General features: G+C 42.2%; 1 protein-coding gene across 1 annotated transcript; it reads left to right on the top strand.

Moving 5' to 3' along the window:
• The first annotated feature begins 380 nt into the window (after positions 1-380).
• Positions 381-11,350, top strand: LOC112258948 (serine/threonine-protein kinase SBK1). The gene is made up of 4 exons (XM_042307334.1): positions 381-634; positions 5,170-5,408; positions 9,573-9,790; positions 10,196-11,350. Exons 2-4 carry the CDS (start codon positions 5,222-5,224, stop codon positions 10,979-10,981), a joined length of 1,191 nt encoding a protein of 396 aa, XP_042163268.1. The 5' UTR covers positions 381-634; positions 5,170-5,221; the 3' UTR covers positions 10,982-11,350.
• The last annotated feature ends 2,602 nt before the right edge of the window (positions 11,351-13,952 follow it).

Genomic DNA, 13,952 nt, shown 5'->3' with positions numbered 1-13,952 from the left:
GGAAGGGATCATAAGCAAGCAATTCATGGTAAAATCTACACCAGTTGTATTCAGCGCATGTGACAAATACAATTTGATTTGATTTTGACACCTGCTGATGCCAACACCTGTTCCACACACATTTGTAGGCTATTTAAACGTCCTGGGTCAAATATTACTCAAATACATTACATTATATCTGCTCCACTCGTTTTTTTACTTGTTGTTTATTCCCATTGAGCAAAGAGAGAGAATGTTGGGTATCTGTATGGAGACACAAGACCCCCTCCCTCCCATATGTCGCGCCGCTGCTGCTTCGTTCTGCTCTCCGATTGGACCGCCGCTGCGGAGGGCTGGCGTTAATTCACCCTCGCTGCCTGGCGGTAGTTACATCAAGCAGCCGTAGGCCGACAGAGACAATAGGGCAAGTCAGGCTGACAGAGGTACTGACGAAGCAGACAGAAGCACCAGCAAAGTGATATTATTGTGCGCCGCTGTGCATATTGGCAACAAAGCGTTGAATCTGCACTATTCAGAGACACGATTTTGCACAGAAAATCAGACCAGTCCTGTAACGGTTTATCCTGCTATACAATTAAAGTTTCTGCGGAACGGAATGACAGCACCAGCTATTGCATGCAGCGCAATCTGAGAGGTAAGAGACATTGATAACAAGGAATCATCATTGTTGGTTGGATCATAACAATTTCAATCAATTTTATTTGGATTTTATAGACTTGCTTGATAATTTTGCATAATGTTTCACACATTAATTCCTGCTGGTCTGTTTTCATCCCGTAATGGCATGTTTACAAGCAAGTCGATGTGCTTTAAAATATGGTTTAGAATTAGCTAGGTGGTTTAAATTGTCAAATGGTTATTTGTTGTGCATTATTGTATTACAGTAACCTATTATTTAATACATCTACGGCATCGTAACATGTAGCCTGAGACCAGTATGTATAGTCAACAGTAGGAGAAGGACAATGGGTATGATAGCCTATGGCTGAAGCTATTTGGATTGATAGCATCATAGTGAAATAGCCTTCCAATGAATTGCAGTGATATTTATGTACATTAATAAATACCTGTGCAGAAGGCCATTTGAAATGGATATGATGCGCTCAAGTGCTACATCTGTCATTGTAAACTGTTGTGTGTTGGTGTGGATGTTCCTATGCTCCTCTCCTCAGTGCCTTATCTGTTTGTCTGCACACACACACACACACACACACACACACACACACACACACACACACACACACACACACACACACACACACACACACACACACACACACACACACACACACACACACACACACACACACACACACACACACACACCACACACACACACACTTACCTTTTAAACAAATTATTTTTCTAACCTACAGTAAAGTTCCATATGAATCCTCCATGCTGCTTGGAGACACAATATGTCATTGTTCTCGTCGGACGCTGTAGATAATAGCGTCTGACGATAATAGTGTCTGTGCTTTGTCTGTGCTGGGACATGTGATCCAAAGACTTGTGTGTTCTGTGGTCACTTAGCCAGAGCATTCAGAGGATATCTATTCTAACCTTTGCCTTTGTCAGCTTCATCTCACACTGGCCATACAGCAGTGTGAGATGGAGAAACAGCTGTAGCATTCAGAGCACATGCAAACTATATTCTTTGTGAAGTGTCCCTCACTGACCATACTGTAGATGTAATGGGGATCATATTCAGATACTCAGCATTACCCAGAGGAGCAGGTTGGATGGCTTTCCTCTCAGACAGACAGTGACAGTGTTATGTAAGCAATGTGAGTGAAAACAGTTGACTTTGCTGTTGGTGGAGGTTGGAGAAACCCCTCTGGTGATTTTGAATGGTTTGTGAGAGACAACAGAAACCCATCCCTCTCTTACGACGCAAACTTCATTCTAGATATACTGTTATATCATTCAAATTGTGAGCTTTGTGATTTGAGAGCTGCTGGTTTGGGGGCATTGTGGGTGTTTTCTTACTGGCACTCACCTGTTTGTATTTGACAATAATACGCTAAGGGTATCAAGGTGCCAGTCTGTCTGGCATTTCTCCTTGACCGTGAGAGGGAACAACAGTGGCACCCAGTTCACCTAGTCCTTGGGATATAGCCTATTTTACTAGTGGACAGACCCCAGGAGAAGGACTTCTGCACTGTTCTATCTTTTGGTCTAAATTGCTCACTGTTACAACACCAAATAAACCATGTTGACCCTTATTATTTATAGGTGTTATGAGTCATGACAACTAAAGCACCCTCCACACAGGCTGACCTATTCTGCACATTAGTTCTGGTACTATACAAACACACAAAACTATATTCACACCCCCTAGCTGTTTGGAAATGTAGGACAATGTACTTTTTTGAGGATGGTAAAATGGGCTGTGTTAGATTCGTTCAAACATTTACAGCAAATAGAGGCGAATGGCCCTCACTCCGTAGTTAAACAAAGAAAACAGTACATTGGCTGGATGTTCTGTTTGGGTTTAGGACATACTCCAACAGCCTGCCAACATGGTCAATGGCCCAGGTAATTGAACAATCTACCAGACCAGCAGAACTCAAATTGCAATCTCACTGCATCAACGGCCTTCCGTCCAGTAAAGCTGTAGTAGGACTTCTCTAAGTAACTGTGATAACTTTGTTAGAATACCTACTGCACTGAACAACAACACAGAGAACATGCTATGCACACACAATCCACTGTAGATGGATGCTGTGTTGCATCCATGGATGAATACATTTTACAACATCAAAGACCATGTCACAGTTTCCATTTGAATCTAAATGGCTAAGCAAGATAAGGCAGTGAACGTGTGTTACAGAGGACATGGGACACATTTATAAGAGTGCCAGACTCCTCATTTAATCATGGACTGGGCGGCAATCATCCACATCGTAACTGTGGGAGACAGGCAATGCCATGAAGAATAAATCACAAAACTGTGATCCCATTTCAGTTCACAACTCAGTCTCTTGATTTATGTAGATTTTGACATGTTAATCAGTCATTTACATTGTTGTTTCCCCTCTAGAAAATCGTACTTAATCACATCAAATCTTGCTAACAAAGCATGAAATTCACAATTTACACTGCATATCTACAAATGAATCACTCTGGCTCATGTTACAGTGATGGTAACATTTTGTAGGTGGATTACCTCTTTACTCCCAGATCTATTGATTAGACATTAGACATTATTATTAGGTGTAAATACTCAAGAATGGACCTTGGCAGGCAGCATTGATCAGCTGGCCAAGGCAGCTCTTGCTGTGCTGCTCTTTCTGTTGTGTGGGGTGTGTTTGTGTTAGTGTAAATGTGTCTGCGTGCACGTGTGTGAGTGTGGAGAGCAGGAGGCAGATGACCATTGCTCAGCACTTTGTGCGGGTTGTCACGTTTCCTAATTAACTACAGCCTACCTGCCTGTCTGCCCTCTATGAGCTGTGTGCTGCAGCAAGGCGACAAAAAGGTCCTCAGTGTTCAGGCTTCTCACTGCACTACCCAGCCCCTCCCCCACCTGCAGTACTGCCCCTTGGGCCCTCCAGTCACCAATCCTCATCGACCACCTTTTCTCCAGTGTGTTATGCAAAGACCAGCGTCACATGGGGATACAGAAGGAGGAGGGGTGGGGATGAGGGCTGTGACTCAAGGTACACCAGTCAAACTGTGCTCCGTCTGTGCTTTGAATACAGATGAGCTGAATCCCATTGAGGATAGACATGGCACGGTGGTCACAGTGCTCTATCTGTGTGACAAACAGAGCTTGATGCTCCCAGAGGTCCTCCTGGGAATAGCAGTGGCATGAATATTCCGGGGACGGGGACTGGGGGCAGGAAGCGGGGACGGGGAGCAGCGAGGGAGCGGGCCTGGTGGCTGCTGTGGGGCTGAGTCAGGGCTGCAGCAGAGGAGCAGAGCTTAATTACCACTGTTTGACTCTCCTTTCATCTCCAGGCTCTTTGATATGACACAAACCATGCAGAAGTGAGTGTGTGTGTCTGTGTGTTTGAGGCACTGGTTCATCTTCATATGTAGAAGAGAAACGAGACTGGGCTGCCTAGGCTGTTGTGTGTTTTAATAACCTTGTCAGTGGGATGCTGACTGGACTGCTGCTAGTAGTCATAGTACTGCTCTGATGGACAGCCAGCTGGCTCCCCTGTTGAAACAGCCCCCTCAGTGAATTGTCACACATGTACAATGCATAAACTCACTGAAAAATAAGTACACACACACACACACACACACACACACACACACACACACACACACACTGTGGAGCCATCCCTGAGGCATACACAGATGGACTATCCACAGGATGTCTCTCGCATCCTGTCTCATTCAACACATTCTTATCTTCATTAATGAGAGATGGCACAATTCTGCTGTACCATCAGGGCCGTGAAGTTCATTCAGTCATTCAGAGATTTGTCTGCCCTGGGTGATGAAAGAAAGGATATTGCAAATGAGTGTTTCTTGGCTTGTCGTTACATGGTCTTGGATCAAACGGCCGACTGAAACAGATCTGCAGTGAGCTGAGCTGACAAAATTGCACCGGCAGGCAAGATAATGAAAGTGCCTGTCAAGAATGAACCACTGTTGTCGCTGTGTCTCTCCTTTGCCATGCAAGTGAATGTTGAGTTGATGCTCGGAGTAATTAGAGGCTCAGACCTAAACTAAAGGTTTTATGGATCTCACAGAACTCTAACAGGAGACATTTTGAAACAAAGTTTTGGAGGGCACAGAAGAGTAACAGAAGAAGCATAGCCAAATGATCTGAATCCAGAGTGCGAGTGACTGATTAGTGAAGTGGAAAGGGAATTAGCTGTCTCTGGTCTTTCCTCTGCAGTGGTTGTGTGTTCCCCAGCACTGTCTGGGTGGAAACAGAGGCCTGTGATCTCGGTCACCTGAAAGGGGCTTCACACAGCGGAAAGTAGATCTGTGTTTAACGCAGGATGCAATGGTTACATAAGAGCTTATTTGTCTCGGATACAAAACACTCATTGTCTTTGATGTTGTCGATAAGTGAGGTGTGTGTCTCTCCGTGTGTAGAGAGAGGTGAGACACAAAAGCCATTGGTGTATCCACCAGTTTCACTGTATAGGCTACGTGCCTATCTCTCTTTAACCTAGCATTCCTTCCTGCTCCTCCTGTTAACTTCTTTAGGAACAACAGCAGTCACCAGATCCCTGTGCTCCAGGCATCTCTCCCAGGCAGAATGAGCTCCTCTCCCCATGGGTCCCACGGGTCTGGGTCCCGCGCCTCCATCGACATCCTGGAGGAGCTGCAGGTCATTGCTGCCCAGAACCTGGAGAAGCTAGACATCAGCAAGTACTATGAGGTCATCAGGGAGCTGGGTAAGGGTACCTATGGGAAAGTGGACCTGGTCATCCACAAAATCAGGGGTGAGTTTGTCTCTGATGGAAGCTACCTGCGCCGTTGAGAATAACCAATGTGTTATATTCATGTCAGTTGGTCTATTCCAGACAGACCATCAACAGAGCTCAACAAAACAGAAACATTGCTTGCTGATGTGAAAACAACCAAATCATAATTTTTATGGGGTTTTATATCAGTGTTTACAATCAGAACATTTCGATTCACTCCAGATTCCATCTAAAATGTGTTTTTTTTACATGTTTTCCATGGCCACAGTAATCTTACACATCTTTGAAGTATTTAGATCGCTCCACTCTTTAAAGAATTCATTTGTGGACCATAATTATAGTGAATGCGGCGTCCCTAGTTTCGGAATAGCAGTGAAGCACAAACCCCATCCAGATTGCTTATCAAAATGACCTATTTTAGCAAATCTTTTCAGCCTTTATGACATAAAATGCAAGACACAATGTCAACCATCTGCTCAGTCCACTTTACAGTCTTGGTTAATAACCAACTCAGAAGTGTGTGGGGGGGAGCAAATGACCCTCCTACATCTAGGGGAATAATGACATACACAAGCCACCAAAAAGTGCACAGTTGTCCTCCGCTCTTTTATAAAGCAGTGAAAGGACACACCATCTGTCCAAAACCACTATCACTGGGTTGTCATTAGTCATTAGACCTAAATCATGTCCAAAACCACTATCACTGGGTTGTCATTAGACCTAAATCATGTCCAAAACCACTATCACTGGGTTGTCATTAGACCTAAATCATGTCCAAAACCACTATCACTGGGTTGTCATTAGACCTAAATCATGTCCAAAACCACTATCACTGGGTTGTCATTAGACCTAAATCATGTCCAAAACCACTATCACTGGGTTGTCATTAGACCTAAATCATGTCCAAAACCACTATCACTGGGTTGTCATTAGACCTAAATCATGTCCAAAACCACTATCACTGGGTTGTCATTAGACCTAAATCATGTACAAAACCACTATCACTGGGTTGTCATTAGACCTAAATCATGTACAAAACCACTATCACTGGGTTGTCATTAGACCTAAATCATGTACAAAACCACTATCACTGGGTTGTCATTAGACCTAAATCATGTCCAAAACCACTACCACTGGGTTGTCATTAGACCTAAATCATGTAAAAAAACACTTACATCCAGGCTGTATCACAACCCGCCGTGATTGGGAGTCCCATAGGGCGGCGCACAATTGGCCCAGTGTCATCCGGGTGTGGCCGGTGTAGGCCGTCATTGTAAATAAGAATTTTTTCTTAACTGACTTGCCTAGTTAAATAAAGGTAAAAAAATTAAGTATTTACCCAGCTCTCGGATCCCACGCTGCCATGATATTACATTCCCAAATTCAAACATTTGACCCTATCAGCTCAGGACATAAATAATGAAAAGATTTCTTGCCGTCAGAGATGTTGAATAGTATTTATATGATGACTTCTAAATCATGCTGCTGTGTAATTAGGGTGGCTGTAAATTTGGATTAGGGTGGCTGTAAATTTGGATTAGGGTGGCTGTAAATTTGGATTAGGGTGGCTGTAAATTTGGATTAGGGTGGCTGTAAAGTTGAGTATAATCTCAGATTAGGATGATCTTTATTTTATAGTTTGATGATAGTTTTGATAATGCTCACTCAATCCATCACACAGGGGGATATTGTCTTGAATGTAGAGCTGTCGTTCTGGAATAATTCATTGCTTATCAGTCATCATGTGGGATTACCACAATTCAGCAAAAATGTATATTAGGAGATCAAATCATTTTGAAGCAAGCTATCAAAACAGTTCTTCACTTTCAAATCTGATTTAGTTAGAATTAATATTCAATTCTATATAGTGAATATCCATCTAAATCTCTTCAAAATGTACAGTATTTTCAATTCATATTTAGTGTTCACTTTTGTATACGACTATAGAGAGACAATCTTAGTTATTTTGTATTTGCAGTGCAAATATTTTCCCAATACAATTTTCTCTATTGATTTGAATTAGTTCAACATTCCGTTTTTACCAACATTCCGTTTTTACCATATCAACGATCATATCATTTGGTGTAGTTTTAGTTTCATTTATTCACACAAAAAAAGACAATTGAAAGACAAACAGTGACATTAACAAAACAAGGTACAGTAAAGATGTGTGCAGGGGTGGTTAGAAACCCAAGAGGACTGTTATGAAAACCAAAGAAATATACAGTGCATTCTGAAAGTATGTTGTTATGTTGTTCTAAAATGGATTCAATAAATACAATCCTCATCAATCTACACACAATACCCCATAATGAAAACAGTTTTACATTTTTTTTTGCAAATGTATTAAAAATCAAAACAGAAATACCTTATTTCCATAAGTATTCAAGACTCTTTGCAATGAGACTTGAAATTGAGCTCAGGTGCATCCTGTTACCATTGATCATCCTTGAGATGTTTCTACAACTTGATTGGAGTCCACCTACGGAAGGTTAAATTGATTGAAAATGATTTGGAAAGGCACACACCTGTCTATGTAAGGTCCCACAGTTGATAGTCCATGTCAGAGCAAAAACCAAGCCATGAGGTTGAAGGAATTGTCTGTTAGGGTTCTGAGACAGGATTGTGTCAAGGCACATCTGAGGAATTGTACCAAAAAATGTCTGCATCATTGAAGGTCCCCAAGAACACAGGGGCCTCCATCATTCTTAAATGGAAGAAGTTTAGAAAGACCAAGACACTTCCTATAGCTGGCCACCCAGCCAAACTGAGCAATCGGGAGAGAAGGGCCTTGGTCAGGAAGGTGACCAAGAACCCAATGGTCACTTTGGGACAGAGCTCCAGTTCCTCTGTGGAGATGGGAGAACCTTCCAGAAGGACAAACATTTTCTGCAGCACTCCACCAATGGAAGCCACTAGATGGAATGCCACTTCTCAGTAAAAGGCACATGTCAGCCTGCTTGGAGTTTGCCAAAAGGCACCTAAAGGACTCTCAGACCATGAGAAACAAGATTCTCTGGTCTGATGAAACCAAGATTGAACCCAGGCGTCACGTCTGCATGCTCACTACTTTATGCTCTGACCAGAGCTGAGGTGGTGCTATTGGAGAAGCTTCTCTTTTCCCCTGAGCTCACAGAGCCACTGTGGCACCAGGGAGAGACAGACATTGAGGCATTTCTATCTGGCAATTTTCCATCTCCTAGTCTTGACCTTGTCCCCTTCCCATATTTCCTCTGCTAATTTCTGTTTTCCTGTCATTCGAGGAAATAGGCTGTGGTCGGTAGAAGGTTCTGAGACATTTCCTTCCAGATTGCTCTGCGCTATTCCTCCCAGACGACAGAATCCATGTCATGCTTCCTGTGTCTTTATGTTATACACTGCATATACCAAACATTAGGAACACCTTCCTAATATTGAGCTGCCCCCCCCCTCCCCCACAAAGTGCACAAACCGGTGTGCCTGGCACCTACTGCCATACCCCATTCAAAGGCACTTAAATCTTTTGTCTGCCCATTCACCCTCTGAATGGCACACATACACAATCCATGTCTTCAATTGTCTCAAGACTTAAAAATCCTTCTTTAACCTGTCTCCTCCCCTTCATCTACACTGATTGAAGTGGATTTAACAAGTGACATCAATGAGGGATCATAGCTTTCACTTGGATTCACCTGGTCAGTCTGACATGGAAAGGTGTTCTTAATGTTTTTTATACTGAGTGTATATGAATCACAAGGATTTACAGACAGGCAAAGGAAAAGCAGCCCCCCTCCCAATCATTGGCTCTAATTTTATTAGTGTTGCACTTACTGGCTCTATTTCAGTACGTGTTTACTGCAACACTTTTGTATGTAATCACTTTCAATTTACTGCCAAATCCGCTGCATCAAAGCTGAAGTACCCATGCAGCCCCATCCCCTCCTCCTCCTCTCTGTAGGTAAAGAGGATGGTGTCGTGACTAAACTATTCTGACAGAGGCTTTGGAATATTTATGAATCCCCCTCAGCGAAAAAAAATGTGGTCTTGGATGAAATCCTGTAACCTCGCTAAATTGAATTAATCCCAGACAGGTTTTGTAATTCATATCAGTTTAATTTATTTACAAGCCTAAATTTGGTGCATTTAACTGTCTCATAGAACTCACAGAACATTTCTCATCCAGTACTGTACATTATGTTCTAGGCACTAAGATGGCTCTGAAGTTCTTGAGGAAGAAAACAACCAAACTGAAGAGCTTCTTAAGGGAGTACAGCATCTCTCTCTACCTGTCTCCCTGCCCCTTTATCATCAACATGTTCGGCATTGCCTTTGAGACAGACGACTACTACGTCTTCGCTCAGGAGTATGCCCTGGCAGGAGACCTCTTCGACATCATTCCCCCAGGTGAGATGAACAGGTGTGTTCATCTGCTGTTACAATAGAAGGCTCTCAACATAATGTCTGAAATAGGAATAACATAAAAGCTATTTTATTTCCAGCTGAAGGATAATGTACAGATTTGACATGATAAATGTTCATGTGTAAAATGAATGTGAGATATTGGTGCTGTATATCTATTTTTAGAAAAAGCTCAGATAGCAACATAATCCAAGTCATTATCTAACCACCAGTCATCCATTGAAGACTATTTATAGAAGGTTATTTTCTATAACTAATGTAATACCTGATAACCCCTAGTCAACATGTACTGTGGAGAGTTACATAAAATCCTTGGTTTATGGCCAAACACACATTCTCATGGACGGATTAAATATTTTACTTGCTGGTGGATTGTTTGACCTCAGTGTGTACTTGTCTCTGTTTAGGTGGGTCTTCCAGAGACGGTGGCTAAGCGTTGTGTCCACCAGGTGGCCATCGCCCTGGACTACCTGCACAGTAAGAAGCTAGTCCACCGGGACATCAAGCCTGAGAACATCCTCATCTTTGACAAAGAGTGCCGTAAGGTCAAGCTGTCAGACTTCGGCATGACGCGGCGTGCCGGCTCCCCAGTGAAGCGTGTCAGCGGAACCATCCCGTACACTGCACCGGAGTTGTGCGACGCCTCGCAGCACGAGGGCTTCTGCGTGGACTACACAACTGACGTGTGGGCCTTCGGTGTCCTCCTCTTCTGCATGCTCACCGGCAACTTCCCCTGGGAGAAGGCCCTGCCGTCGGACGCCTTCTACCAGGAGTTTGTGCGCTGGCAGCGGCGCCGGACGGGCACGGTGCCCTCTCAGTGGCGGCGCTTCACAGACGAGGGGCTGCGCATGTTCCGCAGGCTCCTGTCCATTGAGCAGGAGCGCCGCTGCTCCGTTAAGGAGGTTTTCAGCTACTTCAACCACCACTGGATGCTGGACAATGAGCCGGGCAGCAGCAGCGTTGCGGGAGGAGGGTCAGTGGGCAGTGGGCCCCAGGTGGAGCTCAGCTCGTCGTCATCTGAAGAGGATGTGCTGGTGGACAGGCTAAAGCAGCAGAGCCTGATAGAGCCCATGGGCGGACACTACTCCTCCACCGGCTCCCCCTCCTCCACCAGCAGCTACGAACGTGTCTCCCGTGACAACGGAGGGGCCGGACGCATCTTGGTGGCCACGCCCATTGAAATTTGTGTGTAGAGATTGGCTATGTGCACACACATACACACACACTAACATACGAAGGTCAAATAACAGAGAACAATCTTCCTGGTTAAAGGAAGAGGTGGGAGAACAGCCTGGTGTCATAGACTAGAAGTAACATAGTAAATGTAAATCCTCGACACTGAAATTATTATGATATGTTACTTTTTGTAAGGTTACATAAGACAGGTGGTTACTTAAAGCAAAAACGAAAGTTGGGTGGTTGGTCAGGCGTATGACTCGAATGTCTAGCAACCCAAAGGTTTGCAAATTTAAATCTCATCACGGACAACTCTAGCAACTTTTCAACTACTTACTAGTTTTTAGCTACTTACCATGTTAGCTAACCCTTCCCCTAACCTTAACCCTTTTAGCTAACCCTGACCCCCAGCCTAGCTAACATTAGCCAGCTAGCTAAAATTCGTAACATATAGTACCTTTTTCAAATTTCATAACATATTGTATGTTTAGAAAATTTGTAATATATAATACGAAATGTAATTTGTTATATATCATACAAAATGGGTGATGGACATCCACAAATTATACATACCATACGAAATGAAACAAAACTTAACATATCATGCTAAATGGAGTGTCACGGATTTATGTACAGAGTAATATGAAATGCTCTGAGACCAGGTTGGGGAGAAAGGAAGATGAGGAAAAATGATGGTTGGTGCTTGAAGGAGGTGGTTGTTTCACTATAGATTCTGACAGACATTCCTATTGACGATTAACTCTGAGGGAATGACAAAAGACAATCACAGCCAGTACTGATTACTGAACAGATGTGTGGGCGTCTGCAGGAATTTATTGATGTATTGTACTGTAGCTATATTCAGACTAAAATGTACAAGATCGGACAGAGACAACAAACATGTGAAGGACAAAACAAGTTTTTACAGAATAGCAACATAATGTAAGTTGTATTGAAGCTCACCAGATCCTATCGTAAAGCAATATGTTCAAAGCAACTTCTCTGCAAAAAGTGACTTGTCTGATAAATGGCTCATGGAATAATGGAAGAAATTAAACCATTTTGAATCTGCTGTAGTTGCATCAGTAAAAGATAATTAGAGAGTGTAAAAGTTGGCTGTCATTGTGACTTTTACCATAGTGCAATGTGAAACCATTGGTACTATGGTGTGTTTGTATTGTATACCCTTATGTTCTGTGGGTATAAGAGCTTTATGTAATGTAGTTTTTGTTAATATTATTTATTTGAGTCCTTGATTTCTGAACATATATTTTTTCTATTTATTTTATAAAGTAGCATTAGAGATTTGACTTTTTTAATACTTTACGTTTGCCAATGTTTTACTGCTAGTGCAATTTAGCAGCCATTTTGAAAAGGGAAACTGCATTTGACCTTCCCCCATAGCAATGTCATATAATCCCATGGAACTGCTTTTCATCTCATGTGAATGGATTATGTTGATGTTGGCCATTACCTCTTTAGCAGTAGCTATAGTGCATTATTCTGTCAGTCCGAGTGTTTAGTTCACCTCCTCTTGTCTGCGTGCTATGCCTGCTAGGCCTGGTACACCATGACAGTAATGCAGTAATGGATAAGAACACTGATGCTGACTTTACGTGATAGCCTGCAGTATACATAACCATTAGAAGCTTAATGCTACTATGGTTTTACTTTAGTTTATTGACTGTTGTGTCATGGTGACATGAGGACGAAATGTCCATGTTTTATTTAAAGCATAAAGTGGTTTCATTTGTTTTCTCAGGTATAGTCTTTATAATGTATTATACCATATGGGTAAAAAAAAAACTACAATACACACCATATACATCCTCTTTTGGGGATGATTTAAAACCTCCAGCTGAACCTAAATGTTCTGTGGGCATGTTGTACCATAACTCATTTGTTATCTTTTAGCTTTTAACTGTAGGTAAAAAGGGCAAAATCCTAAAAATGAATTTCCTTGACTGGTCTCTTATTTTATACATTAGTTTGGCAAATGTGTACATGTAGATGTCAGATGATAATCAAAGGATGAATGGATGAGCATTTTCTTAATTGCATGGTTAATAAAGAAAACGTGTGTGAAATCAGCTCGTACAGTAATTGTTCAAGTGGAAAATATGTGCAAAAAAATAGTTGTATAGTGAACTTTTGCTGTGGCACAAATTTGCATAATTTGATATTGTTCTCAAAACAAAATCTAGGGCTGAAATAGCAAAAAAAAATTGTTCCATTGTATTTGACGTGCTACATTTGTATTGGCTTCCATCACAAGATCACAGACGATGTAGTGGGACTATGGGGTTACTACCTACATGTCCTACAAGTACGTTTGAGATGTGACTTGAAATATTAGTTTTATTTTGTGTGACTTACCTTTGAAAGGGAAACATTTAAAAGGCTGGAAAACAGGATGGGATACTGGATATAATGTCCACCATGGAAAATGAAGTACATGAGGCATTTGGGAGAAATGCACAACAGTTCATTTAGAATAGACTCGACTCTCTCTGCGTGTTGTGTTTTTCAGAAATGTTTGCATGAATCAATATTGCTCTGCAGGAACGCTGTTGAAATGAATCTCTAGAGTGAAAAGTTGTAGTATTTATTTTTCTGCTACTGGAGAAAATACTTATTGTATGTAAACAGAGGCAAACACACTGGGCCCTATTTCCCCCTCTGCCACACCCACCACCACCCCCTCAGAAACACACTAGACTGATCAGGAGAAAAATACATTCAGTACTTTTTTGTCTTTAAATAAACATCAATGCATTTTGAAAGCAGCAGTCCAGTTCTTTTGCCTCTCAGCTGCTGATATATTCCCATGAGTAGATATTTCATAAATCTGTTATTTACGTGTTTTGTTATTAGTAACGCTATGGGATTTCCTTGTCTTTCTGTGCCGTGTAATTTTGTTGTGGAGTTTGTCTGTAGAACATGTGCTGCAGAATTCATCTCTTATTCAGTCCATCCAATAGAATGCTG

This window comes from Oncorhynchus tshawytscha, linkage group LG27 (assembly GCF_018296145.1).
Source record: "Oncorhynchus tshawytscha isolate Ot180627B linkage group LG27, Otsh_v2.0, whole genome shotgun sequence".
Lineage (NCBI taxonomy): Eukaryota > Metazoa > Chordata > Actinopteri > Salmoniformes > Salmonidae > Oncorhynchus > Oncorhynchus tshawytscha.
This window is presented reverse-complemented; position numbering and strand designations above follow the sequence as displayed.